Here is a 27,255-nt window from a genome sequence, read left to right as displayed (position 1 = left end):
TTTGGCTCTTGTTGCATATTTGTTTGAGGCTGCTCACGATCGAAGCCTTGCGAGTGGTAAGATCATATTTTTTCATAATTTATAATCCTTTAGGATGCTTCAATGGTAGCAAAATGGTGGCAATTGACCTTATACTTACGTCAGTGTAATTAATCTCCTTGTTGTTTTCTTCTAGTGAAATCAGCTGATCCTATGCAATTTAAGAGATTTAAAAACAACTTCATGCTCTGCGAGTTCAAAGAACATGGACCATAGACACCTAGGCATTTTAAAACGAAGACTTAATTGCTCTGTTCCATTCATCAGAAGGTGCTTGTAATAGCCCAAGGTGTTGATGAAAGGGGGGAAATATAATATCTTTAAATAGGATCCTTTTATCAAAATTTACTTCGATCACATTACATAAAATTGAAATAAAATCTATGCTTGTAAGAATGGGGTGGTTACAATTCTCAAAACAGAGATTCAAATTAGAAAACCAATATAATTTTACATATTTTCTGCGTTTTCTTTTAGCGTAGTCAAAAGGCCAGATGCTTGAGAACATGAACCAACGACACACACCCCCCTCCCCTTTCATCTTCTGACTTTTTTTTGATCAAGTTATCCACTTATGATATATTTTATAACCTTATTTATATTCATTGAACACAATTACTTAAAACAAACATTTTTAAAAAATCAGATCCTCTATGGAGAGAGTCTGATTTTTTTTTAAAATTATCTTTTTTTACGTTCTTGTATTCATTTGTTAACCACCCTCATTTCTTAAACTACCATAACACAACTTATATATATATATATATATATATATATATATATATATATATATATATATATATATATATATATATATATATATATATATATATATATATATATATACTTGGGCGTATTTAATTGTCTGCTACGCTCGCCGCCCCAGCGGTCGCACCGTAAAACATATTATCTATCATGAAAAATGCATTTCCTAGAAGGTCATTCAAATACACAATTAACAAATCTTTCTATAAAAACTCAATCAACCTCTCGTCTGCTAAGGATAGATAGACAACATTATCAAAAAGAATTCCAAAATTTCAATATAACACTCATATTCCATAAAGACATATCTCAAATCAAAACACGTGATATGTACAATCTGCTGCAGAAATGATTTGCACACATGCAGTTGTTTTTTATTGATCGTAAATTATATACATAGCACCCACCACATCTTCGCGTCTGTTTGTTGACTGATCCCGATGCATAAAAAAGTAATTTATTAACACAGACATTTAACGTTACATATCTATGTGATCAACTGATAAAAGTGAGTCTACTGATATTTTCGGTGTATAGATTGCTCCAGAGTGATCAGCCACATTGCTAATATCTTTTTTAACACTGTGAAGCACAACTGTTTAAAATGTAGTTGTTGTTCTTTTTATAATTTCTTTAGTAGTGTTTATTGTAGTGCTAGATTGCCTTCGTTTTTACCAATGTAATTTATTTCTTGACAACATTATCAATACAGATTTCAAAATCACACTCATATTTGCAAGTCAACACTAGGTGTGCTTAAATCTGCAAAACTTAGTATATCAAGCCATTTTCAAGGAACAATCTGCATAAAATGGTATAGTCTGTTTCACTATTGATGTAATTACTAGGTCAGGCGCGGATCGAAAATTAATCCTCAGGAGAGATCTCTTTTATGCATGTTGTTGTTGCTGTTGCAGCAGACAAAAACTAATTTTTGTGTAGTCTCATTTATTTCTATATAGAACACATTTTATTCCCCAATTAATGAAGATAAAGTTTAAAATCTATGTATCTCGAGATTTTTTATTTGACTACAAGAACCTAGATACTGTGAAATAGACTATATACACGAGGTACGATTTTTACTGCGAAACTGAAAGGGTCAAATAAAACCACGTGATCTAAAATTTGAATGACAATAACATTCGCAGGGGTGAGAGGGATAGTTGTTCTTTTCTATCGTTTCTTAAAACACGTCATCAAATTCCATTTAACCCGCTATTAGAATTTCAATAGACATACACTTAAATTATACTTTAAAACTCGCTATTATTGTAAACTTTGATAAAATTAAAATGGAAATAAATAAAATCTATCATTTCAAATATAAAATCATCTACCTAACACAATTACAAATGTAAGGAAGAAAAAATATTTCGCACTCGGCGACTCAACCCGGGTCGCCTGGGCACAAGTCCAACACTCTAACGACTGAGCTACGCAGACTCCATCGTCGCAAACCACGGTTACCGACGATGCACAGACTCTCGAGCCAAAATTCTCGAAAATGCGTGGATCGATTTTAAAACAAATTTTATATTCGGGGGTTTTGAAAGCGTCTCTATCGAATAATAACAAAAATTTCAAGTTCAAAAAATTTAGGGTTTTCATATCCTTCCGGTGACGACCGGAAGTGACGGCAGACGATCGGATATGCGAAGGGCACTGCGGCCGTTCACTCTCTACAATCTCTGAAAATTTGAAAATCCTTTCTAAAATACTATTTGAGAAAAGTTGTGAACAAGCAAAAACTTAAAATCCTTAATATCTCGGTACCGGAAGTGACAACCAAAAAAAATCTCGTGTCATTTTCTTACAAATTTTGTCATAAATAAGATCTGAAAGTTTCATTAAAGTCGGCTGAAGCGTTTTTGAGAAAACGTTGGGGGAAAAAAATAGAGGAAAAGACATACCTTATGTCAGCAAAGCCTGTAAATCACGTGCACGTGATTGCGGCAGAAAAGGCGATCAGATTTTATGTAGGACATGTCCCAACATCGATCGACTTATGAATGAAACCGGCACATGATTTTTATTGAGCTTAATAATTGGCCAGGTACGTAGCATCGTTTTTGAAAGTGGGGTGGTGGCCAAACTCATCTAAAAAAAATTTGACAAGCAAAAAAAAAAAAATCTTTAAATTCATGAAAACCGTAATCCTTTCAATTCATTTTTTTTAAACGGTGATTCAAAACAGTTTAAAATAAAGCCTTTGTTTTTTTTATAATTTCTTTGTTCGTTGTAGTGTAGGATCTTGTTTTCTTTGTTGTTTTTTTTTATCTCATCTTGTCTCCAAAATTTGACAATAGCAATTGTTCGGTTACACGGTAACTTGTGTGTGTGTGTGTGTGTGTGTGTGTGTGTGTATATATATATATATATATATATATATATATATATATATATATATATATATATATATATATATATATATATATATATATATATATATATATATATATATATATATATATATATATATATATATATATATATATATAGACACACCGGACAAGTTAAAAAACTATTGCGGTGAAAAGTGTAAACTGATAACATGATTTATAGTCAAGCTTACATTGACTTTCGCCATACAAGAGGCCCATGGGCCATATCGCCCACCTCAGCAACACTAAGCATGATAAAATCAGCTTAATGGAGTCATAATAAAAATATGTGGACAATGTGGTATATATACATGTACATGTAGATCCTGTATAAATAAAAGTCCATCCCCCCTCAAATATTCTTGAGTTTATGATCCAGTCCCAGATGATTTTATAATCATATCACATGTTGAGCATTGCAGTTCTCAAAAAGATCCTAAACAATTGTTTATAAACGGGATATAAACATACATCACACTCTGAACCCCTTGTGAGGCCCAAGAATCGTCCAGTGGCTTAAGTCTTAACAATTTTAAAGAATCAGCAATATGTCAAAATGCTTGCATAAAAGAAAAACCATACATGATAACATTTCCATTTTTGTGAATAATTAAAATGTTTTCATTTGTACAACTACTCGTAGACCCCCCATGTAGCCCTACCCTACTCCTCTAAAATTTGACTTTAATGAATTTGAATCCACACTAAAATTTGCCTCCCCCCCCTCCCCCCTTGTTGTGACCCCATCCTACCCCCGGGGATCATGATTTAAACAAACTTGAATCTACACAACCCGATGTTGCTTGCACACAAGTATAAGCTTTCCTGATTGATTAGTTTCTAAAAAGAAAATTTTAACAGACTGTTCACAATTAAAACCACCTGAGGATGCTTCCATACAAGTTATAGATTTTCTGGCCGGTTGGTTTTTAAGAAGATCTTTTAAAGACCAACAAACTTTAAATAGTTCTTAATCATCTCCCATTGAAAGAGGGTGTGTCGCTTCATTCTAACAAACTTGAATCCCCTTTACCTAAGGATGCTTACTGCCAAGTTGTGGTTTTTGAGAAGATGTAACAAAATGTAAATTTGTCAACAGATGACAAACGTTACACAACACAAGACTACGGATGAAGACTAATGGCATGGGTCACCCAAGTTACTCAAGTGACCTAAAAATGTACGGGTACATGATTGATACAATGAATAAATAAAATACAGAAAGTTATATCTGAATGTGTCTTCTAGCGGCTCATATGTACCGTTTCATTAATCAAAAAGTATCACATTCAAGTACTTTCAGCATTTATTTGCTCAAATGACAACATGTCATTACTGTCATTACTCATAGTTTTAAAAGTGATTGATTTCAGAGGATTTAACATTGCAACTGATATAAAGTAAAATGAATTTTCTTTCAAATCTACTTAATAAATATGAATTAAGTTGTTCAATGTACATGTACATACAAGACAAAAACCATGCCAAGGGAGAATACTCAAGATAGAAACTTTCATTTAACTTATCATTTACTGTAAGCTGCCTTGAATTTCATTCACAAACATTTGTGAACTTGGCAGAAATTTTAATAACATACATGAAGACGACAGAAATAAATCACACTTCGTAGTTCATTTCATTTTGACAGTAAATGTTTTGTTTTAGCATAAATAAAGAGAATATAATTCCCAAATTACACTAAGAACACTACATCATCCCATTAACTTCTTTCACTAACAAAATATCATTACATGTACTAGTATGATTCTATCCAATCGTATGGCAGTATTGAAAAGACAAATCCCTTCCTTCATAATAAAAACCATCCTTCAAGATGCTTTCCCATTGGACAGCGTTATAAACTGAATCCTCCTGGGCTGGCCTGAGGGGGTGCCTTTGGACCCGGCCTCAGGGACAGTTTTCACCCCCGTGGGTGTGGAAGAGTTTCCCTGCCTTGCCTCTGACTTCCTATTCCCTGAAGGGGTGGTCTCCATGCCAGATGGAGTCTTAGCACCTTTCGCATTAATAGAGTCCGTTTTGGCACTATTTTCAGAGTCTTTTTGGTTGTGTTCAGTAATGACAGGAGAGGTAGCATCATTGGTGGTCTCCAGGATCAGGTTAAGGTCCCCGCTACTTGTGTCCGTGTCCATGATAATAACTGGTTCCTCAGACTGAAACAGAAAAATTAGCATGAAAACATGAAAGTTCTTTGAACGATCCGTGAGCACAATTCTTTTTTCTTGAAGAAGTAGGACCTGAGCTTGTTCTATTTACCTTATTGCTGTCTTTCAGGCCAACAGCAGTTTACTGTCCCCCAATGTGCCTTTCAAGGGGGACAATACACTTTTGAATGTTTGGAGAATCAGTAAACAATAAATAAGCAATTTATTAAACTGAAGAAAAATGTATCAGTCAGTCATGCAGAGTAAGTTAGTAAACAATTTCAGGTTATCATACTTCCACTTTGTAGTAGCTATCTAAATAACACCACAAAAGTCCCAAGAATAAAATGTTGCTGGTGAATTATAGTTTTGTTGACTATTCACCATGAGGAAATAGCATGGAGCCTACATCACAATAAACATTATATAAATTTGCAGGTTAAATCATCATTAGTTTACTTGGACATTAATTTATACTTTTTATTCAACTAATTCAATCATCTGCTATCAAACTTTTTGAAAATTCAAAAAAATATAAACTATCAGACAGACTTCAAAGTTTGTTGAGAATGATAAGAAATATCCCACCTTTGAGCTTACTGAAGAAGCAGTAGGGCTGGATTTTTCTGCTGTCATTTTCTCTTCTTTGACTTCTGAGTTATCTGCTACTTTCACCTCTGTGTAGAGCTCCCCGAGTTCGTCCTCCCCGAACCTTATGAAAGTACAATATCCATCAGTGGAGCTGATCAACAGAGTTCTCCCATCTGGACTCCTTCAAATAAAAATCATAGTAATTTAAAATACAATTCATGGTACTTTCAATATATAGTTTTATATTGAAACATATGTTATTCAGCAATCCTCAACACACAGTGGCATATACTTTTAATAAAAGAAAGTTAAATTGTTGAGATCAAAATAATTTATATTGGTACATTTGTTTATTTATCAATGACACCATAGTGGGTAGATAAGTGGATAAAGCACCAGGATTACTCAGATATGGATTTACTTAATTACTGGTTATTTTAGCAATGAAATGCAATCGATTTTGACAATGTCATGCATATACTGAATTAAAGAACTTAATAGGGTATATATTACATGAACCTTTGAAGAACTTACATAAGTAAGTTAGTGCATGTTTTGAACTTACCAATCTATGCAAACTGTAAGTCACCGAGTTAAAAGACTAACATGCTAAATAGGGGGGTTGAGAACTTATTAAACAAAGTCATTACATATGGATCATAAGATGACTTAAAACTGTCCATGCTAAGTCTTTCCTTTGAATTAAGTATTTATCGTGCTACATCACCAAGATGAGAGTATAAATTGATGTGATCAACAACTTGCCAACTCTTTTATTCCCTTACCATGCAAGGTCACTGAGTTGGTGGTAGTGTATATTACTGATGTAGGCAAACGGAGATTGTTGCTGTGTGTCATACAGCAATACTGCATCTTCTGTACCCACAGCAAACACCATTCTGTAGGGCAGTCTGAAAACAAGGGACAGAACTTATGTCATATTATTTCAAGATCATTTCAAAATGGCTCCCATAAAAATACATGTAAAATACAAACTGTAAACAAACATTAGCACATTTAAAATTTACCACAATATTTTTTGTTGTCTTAGTGTTATTATGAATTGGCCCATTTGGAGATGGCTTGCATGTGTTTTAATTGTTTAATCATGTTAGAATGTATTTCAGAGTGGATAAGAAATATCACTAAAGGTACTAAAATATGATTGCCACTAAATTAAGAACTCTTCCAGGTAATAAATATTGTTCATTTGTACAGTTTCATAACAAAAACTTACGCAAATAATGACCTGCACTTTTCCCATTCCTTCTTGTTGTTATTTGAGTGATCTTAAATTGAATCAAGACTATTGATACACATTCACATGAAAACGCCACTGTCATACTAAATTGTTGAAAAGAGACAGACCTAGAGTCTAGTCATAATCTAACAATAACAAAAACAATTTGTTGAAAATGTTTTACATACAGAAATTACCGTATATGAAGTTTTGACTAATTGATATGAAAATAAAACTGAACAGAAAGTATGTAAGTAGGTTCACAATGACACAAACTATTTTGATGCAGCAGTTACAGATTGACATACCCAGCTGTTTCTGATTATTATTTCACTATATTTGCTGCAATAGAAATATACCTGGCGAGTCCTCAGTGCTACTCCTGAGTTTGAAATAACACGGACAACATCTCACACACACAGTTATTTTTTGAGGACTTGGCAGGTAGGCTGCTGGTCTGTAATTAAAAAAATAATTGATCCTAAACCTCAGGTAAACATTTGTTCAATGTCTCAATCTACCAAACAATTGTAAGTGACTCCATAAAGTCATTCTGCCTATGTACACAGAAAAATTTTTCAAGTCTCTCTTTCTTGCTTTAAATTGTTGAATACATTAATATGAACATGACTTTAAAATTGTTCAGCAAGCTTTTTTTACTATTTTCTGCTTAGCATTATTGAATACGCTGGACATTTCTTGTGAAAATATGTAACTACCAACTTGCTCAACAAACTCCAACTTTCAAATTTGCTATCCATCTTCAGAGGTTCAACTCATACAAAGAAAATATTCTAAAAAAAATCATCTCTTATTCCATCAACTGAACTGAGCTTTATCATTTTACAGCGATTGATAAACAAGTTCTACAATTTATATCTTTTGTTGGAACGGATGTTTGTGCAAGCTGGTAATTGATGCGGGAGGAAGCCAGAGTGCCAGAGAAAACCCATGTGTTCAAGCGGGCAACCACCATACCCTTTCACATACAACCACTGCTGATCATGGGGATCGAACTCGGGTCCCAGTGGTGAGAAGTGAGTGCATTGTCCACTGCACCACTTGGACACTTACTTATTCCATCAAAAACAGAATATAGAGACTTACTTGTTTAGACAATGCCTAGACATGAGATAAGTGGAGTTGATGATTTTATTCTCTCCTAGCTCCATACAGCCCGCTGGTACTATTAAAATCTCACCGTCCGGCGAGAAACACAAACGTCTGAAAAACGACCTCATTGTGTCGTCATGAAACATGCGGAAAGACTTTGGCTTCGTTTCGGGAGTGCCCTCTGTGTTTTTAGGAACAGGAAGAGACATCTTGGAAACATTGTATATACAGTTTTTACTGGAGACATTGAATATTCTACATGACCTGTAAAAGACAACAACAAAAAATAAAAATAAATTCATTCCACAATGTTTTTGTTAACTTTACGCTCATGAAGTTGTAAGAATATTTTGCTTAAAGACAAAATCATGTCATTTTAATTGACAGTGAGATTAAAACAGTTCCTTTTCAACATTAAAAATGATAATCAAATCTGCAATTTTGTGTCAAGATCTAAAAATGGAAGTAAGACTGCCTACAACACTCTCTGCGATTTGAGTGAATTTAGATGTGAAAAAATATGGGGGGGGGGGTGTTTCATTTGCAAAATTTGATTCACACCTGCATGTATGAAAGGCTATCAGGACCAGGCTAGAAGGTTAGGTATCCTAATCTCTTACCTGTCAGTGCTCATGGTGGCAACATATTCATTCTGGGGGTCCATGGCCACTCCCTGTACAAAACTTTTATGTTCATTGAACAGAGCAACCCTTTGTTCTAGAAAAAAAAATTGACAATATTTTTTTTATAAAACTTTTGATGTAAAGCATAAATACGGTACAAAAAATTTTCAAACTAATAAACCATGTCTTATTAAAGATGAATTTATATTCCTTAAGCAATTCTTTTTAATATTTAAAAGGTGAAATAAATATGAAGTAGCAGATAAATTGCCCATATAGGAGAAAATGTCATATCAATAAATATTTTTTATATCAAATCTCTTTATTTTTTTTATTTTAATTTTATACCCCAAAAAATGCAATTGTTGCTGAGCAAACCTGTGAGTGAATTGAAGATGTACATGTTACATGGAATTTTTTTTTTTTACAGATAAATCAATTTTTTTTTTTTTTTTTTGGCTTAAGCATGGCTATATCTGGTCAAATGCTGCCGCAAGGATTAATTTTATTGTCATATCAAATAGGTATATAAAGATTTATAAATTCCTCTTTAAAAATCTTGCAATAAAAAAGGAATACATCCCTGTTGCATTATTAATATCAAATTTCTGACCAGAAAACAAACAATCAATTCTGTTTGGGCCTAATAATCGCTACCTTTGACAACATCCCACACAATGGCAGTGTTGTCCATGGAGCCTGACACCAATTTCTTGCCATCTGAAGACCAACACAAGTCGTATATCTCAGCTAAGTGGCCTCTGCAATGAGTGAAAGAGAGATAACCCAATCATTTACCTAACTCAGAAACTGAAATTTAGATTAGCAATGATTATCTTTCCTGAATGCACTTTTACAACCGAAAATAAATGTTCTCATTGTTCAGGAGCTCAAAGGTCAAGATCTGAATTTTCATTCTGTTCTTGAATTAAGAATTGTTAATCTTTGATACTAACATACAAATATTTATGAACTTGAAAACTGCTTTGATGATTTCAATCACAGTATCTTTATGGAACCAGTAAACTCATTGACCATTATGACACTTTTGAAAATGTAAGCATTTCAAAACCGGGTTGGAAATCCGATAGGAGCTGGTTGCTACTATTATTTTATTGCTTTGAGTCTTGCCTGAAAATTTTGCAAGCCACCCAGTTTTCTTTATTATCCTCATCTTCATCTTGAAAGAGATTTCCTGGATTTACAGAGGCGTCGCTTAATTTCCATATAATGACTACTTCATCTAAAAATACATTCACATTTAAATTCAAATCTATTTTAACATTATGAAAATATTCAATATCAAGAGGTAACAATACTATAAGAATAAAATTTTTAAGGAAATGACGAGTTGATCTTTCAGCATTTCCTCATTTGCTGAGATATAACAAAGCAAGATTCTGATTCTTGAATTTTTGAGATAAGAACTTGAAAAAATATTCTTACAATAAGTATGGGTATTATTTAAAGATCGTGTTTAATTAATTATTACTTCTTTATTTCAGTAAGAGTGATATTTATACATTACCATCTCCTGCTGTTGCTAAATATTCTCCTACAAAAAAGAGATAAAGCAAGAAATAAAAAGAATCAAAACACAGGACATAAAGATCCTTTCTAATAGCTGTGAGTTAACTTTTATGTCACATTATTTCTTACTAATTAATTTTCTAAACACTCGAATACATTTTGGATTCATTTAAAATCTTAAAGAAAATATCTTATCTTTAGCCAGAGAAAATGATATCTATCAAAACAAACCATCAGGAGAAAATCTGCAGACATTGACAGACTTGGAGTGTCGTTTCAAGTTGGAGAGAAACTCCACACAACATTTTCCGTCTGGTTCTACGCTCACTTTCCAAATCTACGAAGGAACAAATAAATTTTATACTATGGCTTCTTAAAATTTGTTATGACAACAAAAGGTAATTATATACCAAATATAGATTTGGATATTTATGAGCTCAAAGTTTTTCATAATCTGATCATATTTATTGCATGTATAACATAAACAACTTTTTCCAATGGCCCTATATGCATTTAAAATGGCTGGTATAGCATAAGAAAAAAAAGTAAATCATTATTACTAATTCATTTTTTTATCAAAATCAAAGAAGTTGATTAATAATTTTTGTTTTGGAAAAACTGTAAGGCAAATTGAATTTACATGTTCTTAAAGAAATAACTGAACAAAAGTCACTAAAAAATAGATTTCGTAAAAAGACTAATGAAATTGACAACATTAAAATTAGAAATACAAGAGGCCCATGGGCCACATCGCTCTCCTGAGGAACAATAGGTATGATAAAATCAGCTTAATGGAGTTATAATACAAACAATCTGGACAATGTACAATAATATATGTAGATCCTGTATAAATAAAATCCATTTTTCCCCCTGGATATTCTTATGCTTATATTCATTAGTCCCTTTTCTAACAGGATGATTTTATAGTCATATCACATGTTGAGTATTGCAGTCCTCAAAAAGATCCCTTACAATTGTTTATATATGGGATATTAAGCTACATCAAACTCTGAACCTTCTTGTGAGGCCAAAGAATTGTCCTGGAGCCAAAGTCTTAACAATTATAAAGAATCATCTGGCTGATTAGTTTCTGAGAAGAAGATTTTAAAAGATTTACTCTATATATCCCTATGTAAAACTTTAACACTCCCCCACCCCCAATGTGGGCTCACCCTACCCCCAGGGATCATGTTTTCACAACTTTGAATCTACACTACCTGAGGATACTTCCACACAAGTTTCAGCTTTCCTGGCTCATTAGGTTCTGAGAAAAAGATTTTTAAAGATTTACTCTATATATTCCTATATAAAACTTTGACCCCCCATTGTGCCCCACCCTACCCCCAGGGATCATGATTTTCACAACTTTGAATCTGCATTACCTGAGGATGCTTCCACATAAGTTTCAGCTTTCCTGGCTCATTAGGTTCTGAGAAGAAGATTTTTAAAGATTTACTCTATATATTCCTATGTAAAACTTCGACCCCCCATTGTGCCCCACCCTACCCCCAGGGATCATGATTTTCACAACTTTGAATCTGCATTACCTGAGGATGCTTCCACATAAGTTTCAGCTTTCCTGGCTCATTAGGTTCTGAGAAGAAGATTTTTAAAGATTTACTCTATATATTCCTATGTAAAACTTCGACCCCCCCATTGTGGCCCCACCCTACCCCCAGGGATCATGATTTTCACAACTTTGAATCTGCATTACCTGAGGATGCTTCCACATAAGTTTCAGCTTTCCTGGCTCATTAGGTTCTGAGAAGAAGATTTTTAAAGATTTACTCTATATATTCCTATGTAAAACTTCGACCACCCCATTGTGGCCCCACCCTACCCCCGGGGGTCATGATTTTCACAACTTTGAATCTACAGTACCTGAGGATACTTCCACACAAGTTTCAGCTTTCCTGGCTGATTAGTTTCTGAGAAGAAGATTTTTAAAGATTTACGCTATATATTCCTATGTAAAACTTCGACCCCCCCATTGTGCCCCACCCTACCCCCAGGGATCATGATTTTCACAACTTTGAATTTACACTGCCTTAGGATGCTTCCACACGAGTTTCAGCTTCCCTGGCTGATTAGTTTCTGAGAAGAAGATTTTCAAAGATTTACTCTATATATTCCTATGTAAAATTTCAACCCCCCCATTGTGGCCCCACCCTACCGCTGGGGGTCATGATTTTCACAACTTTGAATCTACACTACCTGAGGATGCTTCCACACAAGTTTCAGCTTTCCTAGCTGATAAGTTTCTGAGAAGAAGAATTTTAAAGATTTACTCTATATATTCCTATGTAAAACTTCGACCCCCATTGTGGCCCCACCCTACCCCCGGGGATCATGATTTTCACAACTTTGAATCTACACTACCTGAGGATGCTTCCACACAAGTTTCAGCTTTCCTGGCTCATTAGTTTCTGAGAAGAAGAATTTTAAAGATTTACTCTATATATTCCTATGTAAAACTTCGACCCCCCATTGTGGCCCCACCCTACCCCCGGGGGTCATGAATTTCACAACTTTGAATCTACACTACCTGAGGATGCTTCAACACAAGTTTCAGCTTTCCTGGTTTTCTGGTTCTTGAGAAGAAGATTTTTGAAAATTTCTAAAAAAAATTCATTAATTTCTAATTATCTCCCCTTGAAAATGAGTGTGGCCCTTAATTTTCACAACTTTGAATCCCCCTTGCCTAAGGATGATTTGTGCCAAGTTTGGTTGAAATTGGCCCAGTAGTTCTTGAGAAGATGTTGAAAATGTGAAAAGTTTACGGACAGACGGACAGACGGACAGACGGACGACAGACAAAATGTGATCAGAATAGCTCACTTGAGCTTTCAGCTCAGGTGAGCTAAAAAGCAGAGGCAAAGTTTTTTTTTATATTTCTGGTTGTGGAGACTGCAGATACAAGTCTTTGAATATGCCTAACAATCATTCACATTATAAATATGATTTTAAAATGCTGCATTTCAGTTGCAAATGAAATTTTAAAAATTAGTCTTAAACCATTAATGATGTATTCATTTTTTTCAAAAAATTATTGAAAATATTTAATTCTAAGGCTCTCGTCTGATCAACCAGAATTTCCTCTGTTTATGAATTCAACACCTAGTCTACTGTTATCTCAGTTGACCAGGAAAAAAGAACTAATAATACTATATAATATATTTGTGGTAATGAGCTTTATACTCAGTTAATCTATAGTGGCTGTCATATTTATATTTTCTATTTACATGAAAATAAAATCTTCTTATACATTCCAAATTAATCTTATATTTAAGAAAGCTTTAATTCTGTAACAGTTGTCACTATTCACAATTGCTCCACCTGTAAAATACATTTTATTAATGTATAGAAAATCATATGCTAGGAAAGGGGAAAACTGAAAAGCTCATTAAAAAAAAAAAACCAACCTACCTACCCTATTTTAAAATCTGATGAAATAGAAAACACACATATTTTTTTTTTTCCTAAGCAGTGTCCGAGAACCTTACAGGAGTGCGACCAGTTCTCGCCGAGTACTATTTCTCGCCAGTACATTGTGACGTCAGTTTCCGTATATAATTTTATGTGTTGATAAAATGAGAAATGGTACTCGGTGAGAACTGGTCGCAGCCAGTAATATAACAATAAAATTGAATAAATATTGTTCTTTATAGTTCATATTTTAAAAATAAGGGTCCATAAAAATCAGTCTAACAATTTTGATGTTGATTGGCCTGCCAATTCATCGTAAAAATTGTTAGACTGCTATCACAGCTTAAAATGAAAATTATGTTCACTCCAAATGCAATACAGTCATGCAAACTAATTATTATAAACAAAACATTGAAAAACAAAAGCAATTTCTTTTATTTCATTTTATGCTTGTCAAAATGTAGCATCAACATGATATAAACGTCTGTAGAACATCTAACCCCGATTCTAATCTTTCATTGCAAAAACAAATCGTAGTAACATTGTTCTCCGATATCAATACCATTCATATTTACCAAGGTCGTGGTTGCACTTGTTTGATTCGATCGGTAAACTTTACAATTAAATTACGCAACAATTATTCCAATAATCGATGACAAATTAAATAGCTTTAAGTATAATAAAAAAAAAATCTTGAAAACGCGGTGTAAAAACAAATGGCATGGTGATTATGCTGATAGTCTACTGTAGAGCTGAATTCGGAACTACGATTTACCACTATTTCATAAAACATTCTTTATATCATTCTTTGTTAAAAACGTTACCTTTAAAGTTAAACCGGCGAAACACAAACTTTTCTTTTATCAAAATTAACGTCTGAAATCTTCTTCTGCAAAATGGCGGTTAGTTAGTACAAACACAAAGAGCTTCCGTTTCGTAATTCCGAATAACGAGCCCGATCTTATATAAATGAACACACGATCAGAACACGCTTACTACACATAGTTTGAACCCTTCTAAGGCTCCCAGTATTAGACTGAGGGTCACCATTTTTACAATTTAGAATCTGCCTTATATATAGCAGTTGTCATATAAATATTGGTAATATTGGTGCAGCAGTTCTTGAGAAGAAGATTTTAAAAGATACCCCCCCTTTTTTCAAAGTTTCACGATTATTTCTCGTTTAAAAAGGGACTGCCATTTGATTTTTACAATTTATAATCTCCTTAATATAATAATGCTTTCTGCCAAATTTCGTTAAAATTGGATGAGTGGTTTTGGAGAAGAAGTTGAAAATGTGAAAAGTTTACAGACGGACGGACAGACAGACAGACGGACGGACGGACGACGGACAACGGGTGATCAGAAAAGCTCACTTGAACCTTCGGTTCAGGTGAGCTAAAAAACCAAGACAAGGGGGGCAGGGGTGTCTGACCCACATTGAGGATTTCCCTTATTTTAACTTGTGTATATGTATATTGGAGCTGAAACAAGGGAGAGGACTTCATGCTGAATATTTCATACTCTAGCGTATTTGTCGACTCCAGCGGTGACAATTCTCTGTATGCTGTGTGTTCCAGGTTGGAAATCTGCACTGTACACTGGGTCTCGCTCGTGCCAGGATATCTCTGGAGTCGTTACCTTCATTTTTCCTGTCAACAAGAGAAAAAGTTGTTGAGCTTGTTTTCATGAATGTGGGAGTTAACTAATTTTTTTTTCTTCAAAATTTTCAATGATTTGTTTTCTAGCATTCAGTCAGTCACAATTTTTCACCATTTGACAAAATTCACAAAAAACTAATATTGATTTTAGTCTATTGTTTCCCTTTCAAAACATGTATTTTAATTTCTATATACTGAAATGTTTTCTGTCAGCATTGATCTCCTTCAAACAAAGAAAACTTTTTTTCACACAAAAAACAATATTTTTGGACTAAACTAAGAATTGCCTGTTAACTCAAGCATGGGAAGTTTCCATCACACTGTCAAAGCAAGATATTAAGCTATCAACCCACAGGAATTGCTTACTCATGAAGAGAATAATATGCAAGAGAATTACTGATGATTTGCTATATTGTTCAAGTTTATCAATAGATAATCTGGCATTTAATCACCTTTCTATGAATTCTATCAAGAGAAATGATTTATCTTTGCTTTTCTTTTATAAAAAAATATTTTTTTTATTATTTAAAAAAACAGAAACTTTGAACAATACTCAATCAGACTTTTTCATCAGGGGATTTTATGATTCTATTCAATGGACCAGTTGAATTTTTTTTTTCAAAAGTGGACCAATTAAAAAGAGAGCTGGTGGGAAATTACAACCAAAGCAAAAATAACATTAAGAAAAGCAAGTCCAATCACTGAAAAATGGGACCCTTCATATGATAAAAGTTTCTAGGGGAAAAATAAAATCGGAAGCCATGGACTTGGATCTAACGAATTTATATAGATAAATCTATAAATTTTGATACATGTGAGTTCAAGGATTCCCTTTTAAACAAGAATACAGGCTTTGAGGTAGAAAAAAATTTCTGATGCATTAATTATTGTGCATACAGGTAAATCACTAAAAAGCCTTCATTAAAAGCCTGGCATAAATTGGCCAGAAAATTTTATTGGGATCAAAAGAGAAATATCATAAAATGACACATCACAGGTAGGGATGGGACGATCCACCGATGCACCACAGTATTTATTTTGACGATACCATTAATACAACGATACCTAAGCGAACTTTTTTTAATTTTCAAAAATTATCCGAGCTTCATATATCGGCTATTTTTAGTCTGCGCGCCTAATATGAAAGTACAAAGATGGCGGAAAACCTCGTAAAGTTGTCAAAACTGTTCGGAAGCTAAATCTGGAGTGTGGACAATGTTTATGAGAAAGTAGTGTATATATGAGACTTAAGTAATTTGTAAATTGTGCAACGCTCATTTTAAATGTATCCAAATAACTTTGGACATGCGGTAATACATCGACAGATTGAATAAATTTTTAACCCTTATTCATGTTTTCATTGAGTTGCAATGTATTGTGATATGTATCGTATCGCATCTCATGTATCGTGATATGTACCGAATCGGCAAAGTACAGAATCGTCCCAGCCCTAATCACAGGTTTATTGTGGATAGGTCTTATTTCATAATCTCTATACCTTGCTGACCCTAACTATTTCTTTTTTCTAGCTTTTTAACTTTTTGTGGATCTCTAATCAACTGCATGTTTCTGTTTGAAAACCATCTACCTCTTAGCAAGTGAAACTATTAGAGCACTTGTTCAATAAGGCAAGTAAACATTTAAATCAATATATTAAAATAAAAAGACAAAAATCATAGCCAAAGTTATTTTTTTTCATAAAAAACTCACTTTCTTTAAAAAAAAAAAAAATGACAATTGTTTTTCATTGTTTAATTTGTTTATACCTTCAGAAGTCATGTAAATTATCACTAATAAAAGTATGCTAAAACCTTTGGGCATGCAAGCAGAGCTTTAGCATGAAGTAAGTGTCTATTTTTCAGACTTGCATATTATTTTGTACTTTTAGCCATATTCAAGATATTGGAAGCCATATGCAATTAATATGGAATTGTGGGTATGATTCTGACAACAGAAAATTCGGTCAGGGACTTATACATGTACATACTAATGCAATAGGCAACAGCCGCAACTTCTACATTTGCCATGTTTATTTCGAAAACTAAGTTAACGGTTTCACTCGAGCCTTGACAAGTTTTTAAAACTAAATCCCAGTAATATATGTTGTTTTTTATTAGATTTGTTATTTCTCTTGTCAAAACGGGTAGGTTTTTCATAAACTTTCAATCATCATTTGTTGAAATCTAATTTAGATATAAAGAAAATAAATATAGATTTTAACTTATCTCAGATATGGGGCAAAAATGGGTCCTGTGGTTTTAAGAACTCCATCGTAGCTATGATCAGATCAGGGGTTTAAAGTAAAAATAAAATTCTAGCATAATTTTTAAGGGTTTATCATCTTTATATCTGGTAACATCATAGTTATATGAAGTTAAAATTGACCTACGAAATCAGGTACCACATGATTTTTGGTGAGGCTTGCGAGAGTTGCCTATCCCATTTAAATACTATTGTAACGGGATGGGAGAAATAATGACGGACCAGACCAGGTTTCGAACCTGGGCCCCCTGAATCTCTAGACAGGTGCTCTACCGAGCTATCTGGCGCCGGTATTCGAACCGGTCTGATCGTCATTCCTCCCCCTTTAAATGATCTTCGCCCTCAAAGATCACCCCAAGCTCTTCCCCTAGCAGGAATTAACCTGTCAGTTCCATGGGTTGGTCACGGCACCAAATGTAACGGGATGGGAGAAATAATGACAGACCAGACCGGGTTTCGAACCCGGGCCCCCTGAATCTCTAGTCAGGTGCTCTACCAACTGAGCTATCTGGCGCCGGTATTCGAACCGGTCTGACCGTCACACTATTTATGTCCCTGATTAAGTAGGTAAAAACAAGCAGTGGCTTAAATTTTCTTTCTCCCAGACAGTATTATTAGATTTGTAGTGTTTGCCAGTGCTTTGCGCCTACAAGATAAGTCTTTGGGAAAGACTGATTGATTGTACAATTAGAAAATCATTAAATTTATGGAACATAATTAAGCCTGTGATAGGGTATTATCAAATTATCACATCAATATTTAAATGCACGAATCATTTCTTATGCGGAAAAAAATATGGTGGACCTGAAAAAATCAGAGGTTTCAGTTAAAGCTGCTTGGTCCGATTTTATATCAAATTTTATGCACGCTTTTAAACGATGGCTATGCTTAGTATATGTATAATAATAGACATTGCAGTAGTTTTACCCGTCAATTATGTCAAATTTCAATGAAGAAAAATACGTACAAAATTTGCTAACAAAACAAACGACATTAAAAGGTACCGCGTTATTTCGCCTCATGTTAAATTTCACCCCTGACGACGAGACGGGTATGGTTGTATTACGACTTTGACATCACTTTAAATAAAGGTCGAAATGATCAGACAATTACAAATAAACATGTGTATGTTTTGTTCGCTAATATTTCCAAAGTCTGCTTTCTTTACAATCGATGCATAGCATGCGGGTTGAATAACCCCAATCATTCGGGGGACGAAACCAAGCGGTTTCCTTTTCTAAACATTCCCGTGATGCATTTTGGTTTGTTTTTTCGTTTGCCCAAAGAGAAATTATTTTTATTTACTTTGAATATTTCTAACTTTGAAAGGAGACTGATTCTGCTGGTGTAAATAGGAGAAAGTCCATAACTTTCTAAGATGAATGATTTGTATGGAAAAAATTTTGATACTGTAATTACAAAAAAATCGGACCAAGCAGCTTTAACCGCATCATTGAGGAATAGATCTTTGTTGTTTCATCTTCAGGGCAAATGATTAAGAGAAATATCACTTATCAGTACACTAATCAAACACCCACCCATGTTTAACATTGATAAAAGAGTATAAAGTAAGTTATATGTGCCGTGATGAGCAATGATCTCAAAAAGTGTGAGCATTTGTTGATTAACAAAAATATCTAATTTTTTACATTGTCTTCGGAATAGAGCAATCAGCTGATTAATTTGTAAGCAGTGCGACACCTATAGCAATATTAACCAATAGCCAACAATAACTTTTCCTTCGTAAGATTTAAACTGAAAACAATTTTGAGGTAACAGAGGCATAGTGTCGATTTTTTTGTGAATTAGATTATCTACATACCTGGAACTGTTGTGTTTACTATACAATGTAGCTAATTTGGCGGCAAAATTTTTACTTGTTCGGGGTTAACCAGACGCTTGAAAAGATAAATACAGAACCTACCGATGTTCAGTTGAAAAAATTCCGAGAAAATATTTGGATCATTTTGTTGTACACAAGATCGAATTATCGTTAAAAGAAAAAATAACACAAAATAAAATACCCAGACATTTGTCATCCATAAACTTTTTTATATCTCATTTTATCTAAGTTGCAAAGTTTCCCCAGAAATAGTTGAATTCTATAACGTTATAGAAGGGGGGGGGGGGGATTCATCCAAAAAAAAAATCTTGACCCGGGGGTGGGGGGGGGGGCAGAGCAGAGCGTACCAACATCAATTTCCCTTTTAATTTCCATCCTTTCGATTAAATATTTTACATGCTCCCGAAAAGTAGGGGGACTCTATCTTAAATTATTTTTTATCTGCAAATTATAAAAAAAAATTGGCTGTGAAAAAAGTGGCCCCCCTCCCCCCCGATGCCACGTGCCTGATATATGACGTGGCCCAAGGGCCAGTCAAGTTCTTGAAGTGCATGTGACAAAGTTAATTTGGGATTCATTGCATGTACATAGATATAATATTAGATAGAATTCTTTTAAAATTCTTTGATCAAGTCAAGGCTCAATTCAAACAACTCATAAAGACTAAGTTGAGTAATTAAGAAAAAATCACATACCCATAAAATTGTCATATATCTCATTAAACATGTACTTTAGAATTTTTTTTTATAATAGTTTTTTTTTTAATCTGTGCACTCCACGATTTCACACTAACGTGCACTGATAAACATGTATATCTGATCTGAGGGTTTGCTTCATTGATTTTCATAGTTTAGGAGCTCGAGAAAAGTTTATACTCAGTTCCCCTTTTAAAAAACCATGGAGCAAACAGGTAAAATGCATTGCATGTACTAGTATAGCGTTAGCATCTACATCTACCTTATTTCAAGACGGAGAAATATTTTTTAAAGCAGCTTTCGAGTTTGCAGTTAAGTGGGAAATGAGCACACAATTTAATCTTTCCGATCGAGTGTGCATCGATCAAGCCCAGTGATTTACCAAATTAACAAGTGCTTGAATGAATAATACGAAAATGAAGGGAGAGTTACCAGAACTCCTGGCGATGTCTACTAGTATTTTAATTGTAATTATTCTACAATATTCGGCCGTGGCAGCAGGAAATTTGTATTTTTTGAGCGAAAGACTGGACGGCAAAATCAAAACACCACCCGATTCCAACACCCAAGTAGCGGTGTCCTTATTGCAGTGTTCAGCACTCGCGAGCCAACAGAATCTTCCCGGGATATCGTACAACACTGTATCCCAAGCATGTTATATGTATCTTACCTGTCTACAGGTGAGTGATGGAAGCCTCATCCAGGAAAACGGGTGGAGACATTACTGCACTGACTCCGTTCCAGAGGGTATGATTATATCTTAATTAAAACTGATAAATAATATGAATGTGCTTAACATATGACGTTGAATATCACGATAACCGATTTTTTAGATAATCTTAAGAATGGAATCGTGCATTTACTCCATTTATGTTTAAGAAGAAAGAATAATGGACCCACAACATTGTTTGCAATTTAAAATTAAAACACAAACGAAAAGTGCATCAATTAAAGCATAATAACTTGACAGGGTAGTCAAAACTGGCTCATATAGATTCAATCTTAAAACTTACTACAGATTAATTCAGCTTATATTAAACCTTCCTGTAACACTGTTAGAATCACTTCGGATTTATTAATTATGCCATTGACCAGGAAGAAGGAGGAGAAAACATAATGCATTTTCCAATACAGTTAAGCCTTGTTAAGTGTCTCTATATCTTATTACTTATGTTCTGAATTTCCGTAAAAAAACCACCGATAATTAAATATATAAATAATGTATCATATTTAGCGACAAACTTCACTAAGTAGTCGACAAATCATACATGTATGCATACAGTGTACATTAAGACTTAGTATTGACCAACAGAATCCGTGAATCAGTCACTCAAAATGTTTTTAATTGCTTTTGCTCAATGAATACATATCATACTACCTTTTTTAAAAATCTTTTAAACTAAATTTTACCCCAGTCTGGGTAAACTGGCAAGAAAATAAATTTTGGAATTTCTCTTTAGGAGAAAATGTACCTTACAGTGCTCATACATGAATGTATATAGTAATAGTACATCGCGGAATATTTGTCTTCTATAAATTTGTGACATATTTTTAACTCATCATATACAAAAAATAATACTTTAAAATAGTACTAATTAGTATACTGTACGTAATACCGTAACATTTCCATTAATATAAGACGACCAATCGCATGATCCACAATACCATGCAGCAGTTTTCCCCCCACACAATTAATGTCTAAATTTGGCGGAAGAAAATTAAAAGTGTTACTTGGCATTCATAGATTGTCTGCATGCGGTGACCATCACAGCATTGTATATGACAGGTATAGTCTTTCCACACACGAATCAGATTTGGTACTCTAATTTCATCCATATCAGTTGTAAAAGTGGCTATATAGGGGGTATTTTACAATAGAGCTATTGTTATTTGAACAATGTTAGAAAGATATAGTGTTATATATACCATTACAAGATGACATAGTTCGATTATGTTACACTTCCTGGTATTTAACATTCAACAAGGGGGGGGGGGGGGAGTAAATCCGATACCACTGGGATGGGGGGGGGCTACAATGAGCAATGAGGGAAGAGTTAACGGTGATAAATCACTGGGTACTAGAATTTAAAATACTAGAAAGGGATTTGCATCATGCAATTAAGAAAGTGTCATATGCAATTTAACTCTTGTATAAAGTATACGTTGTTTATCCATATGTTGCTGTTTAATTTTTTTTAATTAGCTTTCAGTCCAATGGCATGTCATTACAAACTTCTATCGGGAACAATGGGATGGATAGAAGCCAAGGTAAAGCTATGCTTGTGACAAATTATCAGTTGTCTATTATAGTTGCACCTTTGAACCTTGTCTCTCCACCAGAAAAGTTAGATTGCAGCAAGCTGAAATTTTATACATACAACAATTATACTGTTAATATATCAATATACGTTCAAGGCATTTAAGATATAAGATATCCGCTACACTCTGTGAGTTGAAACTCATAATACCCTTAATTATTCCTTTAAAAGTAAAAAGTAAAACCCCAAAGAATTATCCATGAGCTGTATACTTCTAAAATAATATATTTTTTATATCATAGGCAGAATGCATTCGAAACAGTGGGTACTTACTTGAGATTCACAGCGAAGAGGAAGCGAACTTCGTGGAGACAAATATATTCGGTGTGAGAGAGAGAGAGAGAGAGAGAGAGAGAGAGAGAGAGAGAGAGAGAGAGAGGTGATATTGACCATTCGAACAATGATTTTTAAATAAAACCCAACTGATAACAAGCTAAAGTTAACAGGCAAATAAACAGTTTTCCTTCTGGGAAAAGTTATTTGTTTTATAATCATCATTTTTATATTTCCGATATAGTAAACATTTATACCAATATCTCCTTCATTTGGAAGTAAAATTAACTCCATTAAGAAGAGTGTATGGTCAACAAATTAACCACCAGATCTGTCTTCAACTTTGACATGATAATTTTGGCCATAAAATAACATTTAATAAAAAAAAATCCAATAGTTTAGCTTTACAATTTTATCATTTTCCTATTATTATCTTTGTACAGAACTCTTCTTCTTAGGGAGATTAAAATGCTCTGGAAATAGCCATGACCATCGAGCCTTCTTAAACCCAAGATAGTTGAAACTAAACGTGAGGCTATTAAAAGAAAATATAGTATAATGATAACCACTGTAAAATAAACATTATTATGACAAATAATTTCTTTTTTGTCTTAAAAGATACAGGATCCTGCACCGGCTCTATTTATTGGTTAGGCGGATTGAAAAACAGCTCAAAGGTCACGTGGGTTACCAGCAAATCAGATGTTCCTGTCCTACCAGAACAAGGCTACTCAAAGTGGTCCACGCATGAGCCGACTCTTGATGTCACAGGTTTCGACTGCATGCTTTGGGTGTTCACTGGATGGAAGGTCTATACATGTAACGAACCCAAGTGTACGATTTGCAAAGCTGATGACTGTATCTACTAGACTTACTAACCTTGTTATTATAAACTTAAAACAATGTTTGATGTATTAATTATGGACGGAAATTCGACTAAGAATTTTTTTTTATTTATAATGTTTCAAAGTATTTAGATATTACAAATGCGACATCAAGATTGAATCCAAAATACTATTTTTACCTGATATTCTATTAATCATTTTTTTTTGCGTGCGATCTTTTAAAGGAGCATGATCAAGATTTAAGCTAAAAAATTTCAAACTTTATTTATCCTCATATATTAATTGCGAAAAGACTTATTTTACCCAAATTTAAGATACTAATTAATAGAGTGTTAAAGTAAATATTTTAAAGTTTTCTATTCATTATTGTAGAATGATAAGAATGTATATCGATTGTTCTTGATTAACTTTATTTTATACACGTTATATATTAGCTTATTACTACCATCAGCAACTGCAAACTTCGCATATTTTCCATCGCGCATTTTCCCGTTACACACAACTTCCCGCTCTATTGACAGATATCAACATAGCCAATGTTTAATATAACTGAAGATGTTTTAAAGTAACAGTTTCGAGATTGATAAAATTGTTATAATCTATTTTATATTATAGATACAAATCAGCCAATATATAAAAAAAAAAATCCCCAATTCGATATTTTTAGGAAAACCATTTTGAAAACAGACGATATAATTTTTTCATCTTAAGTATAGAGGAATATTACACGTCACATATGGAAGAAGTTTATATTTATTCAATGGTTTTAATGATTTCCTTTGAAATACATGTACAAAAACACCAATTATTCTCTGCCATTTGGCAGTTTAACACTTTTCTTTACTGATTACTAAACATAATATCAAATTGTACTGAGGTATAAAATAATTTACGACATGTATCAAACAGCCGAATTTCCCCAAAGTATATATTTTGTATATATATAGGAACGTCTTTGATTTGGTCACAAAAAGGCATTAAAACCATTAAGTCTCAATGAACTGCTATTATTTTGTGGAAGAGTTACTGCACTATATAGAAGCCATATTCAAATTCTGAACTGAGTCTCACCTTCACCAACAGTTTTGTACTGAACTAAGTGTGTAACCTTTATAGGGATTATACTCAAGCAACAAAATGTTCAACGAAAACGATTACTGAGTTCGATGCTTGAAATAATAGTACAAGAACCAAATGACACTATTCTGCACCCAAAGACTTTATCAATTATACAAAATCTACGTCACATTATTAAAGTCAATAAATCCCACATGACATGGATCTATCAAGTAATTATGTAATATCTCATGGCTTAAATCGAATGAAGCAGATTTTATGTGAAAAATTACGGGTCGGAATAAAATCATATAGATTCTCAAATTATCATTGAGGGCCACATGTTAGATTTATTTATTTGCTTCAAAATAATCATCAAAGAGTATTGCTCAACGAAGAAACACCTATATTTTGCATATTAACTCCAAATCTAAAATTTTGATCGATATTTAATCCGAACTTAATGGAAATATAAGAAATATCCAAATAAACTACAATTTGAGTAGGCATATGGTATTTTGTAACTTTTTCAATGATAATAATGATGATGATGCCGGGAACAAAGTTTAATAAACTGAACTGTCCTATCTCCAAATACACATTTTGTCGAAATGTACTCTTTACTTAATTTCACAAACATTATACCATATCTTTTATAGAAACATGTTTCCAAAATCTTAGTGTTTAATTGCCTTTTTGACAAGCATGATTTAGTAAAGTTGTTTTCCTTTTCAAGTGCATGCATATTCACAATATCTAAATCTAGAATGTTATAAAAGAGAAAGCGATATCAAATTCAAACAGCGGAGAATTCAAGTAAGCCTTGATTTTCGTTTTATCGATCAAAAATGAAAAATGGATTGAAATAAAGAAAAAGCTATGAACTTTATATCTACAGAAAATTCGGGTATTTCGCTCGACAACAAAATATCAATCTCATACCCAAACACTAAGTATAGCTTTTTTGATAGAAAGGTAGTCATTTCCATACTGCAGAATAAGACGGCTTCTGACCAGCATGATTTGCCAGGGTTCTCGTACATAATCATTTCCCAATTATGAGTGCATGATGTAAAAACCTCTTCTACAAGATAACCTTAGTAAAAGTTTTTTACGAGCTCTTTGTACACAAACTATCATTATTTTTTTAATGTTTAAAACACAACTACACGTACAAACGAAAGTCAGAAAAACAATACCAACAATATTGTATCAATGCAAAGATGAGTAGCAATGTATTGATATGATTAACACATGTGTAATTGCTATGTTTGGATTCGTTGTATATCATAAGCATAAAGCAGGCTGTAATTTGTTAAGGTTTTTGACATCCATCAAATGTTCGCACAATCACTTGATAAAAACAAACAGACGTGAACAGTACATATGTTTCCGACCAAAACAAAAATAACATCAAAAATGTTATATTAATAACACCATAAAAAATAAAAGTAAATAAAACTTAATCTGCCAATCAAGTTTAGGCACTTTCTGAAGTTTTCATAATGTACTTGTAATCTAGCCAGAAGTTTATGATTATAACATTAAAGTTAACGTTACAAGGCATCACATTCGACAGGACTAGTACTTTTACAGAATACAAATAAGAAAATGAGTATTCAATAAAAAATTTCAATACAAACCTAGTGAAGGACCAAGATATGTCAATAATTTATCATCATAGAAATCATTAGTTAATCTTTTAATTACTAATTAACTAGTTTATGAGTTCAAGTGGAAAGTAATTTATTGTAATGTCATAATATTTCACACTTCTGATTTTAATCATTTTTTAAAAGAGTTTTAAGAGAGTGAAAAGTTGTTTAAATTTAATTTTTCTTACTCAGTACAATAAAATCTAGATACAAAAAAAATCCCACGTGAATTCTCATGAAATATTTATTTGAACTCCACAACAGATAAAAGTTTTATACTTTATACTGCAAATGGAAGATAGTCCAAAATGTAAAAAGAAAGAGGGAATATTACAAAGATACGACAAATACCGTTAATCAATAAAAAAGATTCTTTCGAGAATTGTGGTGAATTTCTTACGATATCTCAAAAATCTGAAAAATAAAACTTTATAGAACCACTGATATTCAACATGCTATTGATATGTAAAATTCTATTGTTTTAAAAATATTTTCAATCAAAGAATATACTTATTGCTATCATTGATAAGATTTATTTCAGTGGGCTTAAACATTTGCTAAAAATAAATTAACTACCGTTGCATTTTATATTATATGACATAAACTGGCAGTATGACCTAGCCAGATTTATAAACAGTCATGTTCTAAAACATATTTTAAATTAAAGGAATATCTAAACATTGCATGAAAAAAAGAACAATTATTGCTTTTGTTAAACAATGAAACGTTTAGGTTTGTCGCAGATGCACCTTAATCATCAATGGCCCCGTATCC

At 33.2% G+C, this 27,255-nt stretch overlaps 3 protein-coding genes across 5 annotated transcripts in view; 1 reads left to right on the top strand and 2 right to left on the bottom strand.

The window, feature by feature from the left end:
* Positions 1–2,838, bottom strand: part of LOC117690632 (uncharacterized) — a 55,004-nt gene extending 52,166 nt beyond the window's left edge. For 2 of the 3 annotated variants that reach the window (XM_034475063.2, XM_066071705.1), the window contains exon 1: positions 2,718–2,838. The gene's annotated coding sequence lies outside the window, so the exon portion shown is untranslated. The remainder of the gene's footprint in view (positions 1–2,717) is intronic. The other variant, XM_034475062.2, reaches the window with a different exon arrangement.
* A 1,642-nt stretch (positions 2,839–4,480) lies between these two features.
* On the bottom strand, positions 4,481–19,702 carry LOC105343984 (chromatin assembly factor 1 subunit B). The gene is made up of 13 exons (XM_034479092.2): positions 19,619–19,702; positions 15,398–15,525; positions 10,679–10,784; positions 10,446–10,472; positions 10,049–10,160; positions 9,575–9,678; positions 8,915–9,011; positions 8,289–8,558; positions 7,541–7,638; positions 7,179–7,230; positions 6,727–6,852; positions 5,939–6,122; positions 4,481–5,359 (listed from the first exon to the last, which is right to left on the bottom strand). The coding sequence occupies exons 2-13, from the start codon at positions 15,518–15,520 to the stop codon at positions 5,018–5,020; spliced, it is 1,641 nt and encodes a 546-aa protein (XP_034334983.2). The 5' UTR covers positions 15,521–15,525; positions 19,619–19,702; the 3' UTR covers positions 4,481–5,017.
* Positions 19,703–20,410: 708 nt separating this feature from the next.
* Positions 20,411–25,373, top strand: LOC117692078 (lithostathine-1). Its single transcript, XM_034479094.2, has 4 exons — positions 20,411–21,081; positions 22,538–22,602; positions 22,895–22,976; positions 23,544–25,373. Exons 1-4 carry the CDS (start codon positions 20,736–20,738, stop codon positions 23,792–23,794), a joined length of 744 nt encoding a protein of 247 aa, XP_034334985.1. The 5' UTR covers positions 20,411–20,735; the 3' UTR covers positions 23,795–25,373.
* The last annotated feature ends 1,882 nt before the right edge of the window (positions 25,374–27,255 follow it).

Source organism: Magallana gigas, chromosome 9, assembly GCF_963853765.1.
Source record: "Magallana gigas chromosome 9, xbMagGiga1.1, whole genome shotgun sequence".
Lineage (NCBI taxonomy): Eukaryota > Metazoa > Mollusca > Bivalvia > Ostreida > Ostreidae > Magallana > Magallana gigas.
This window is presented reverse-complemented; position numbering and strand designations above follow the sequence as displayed.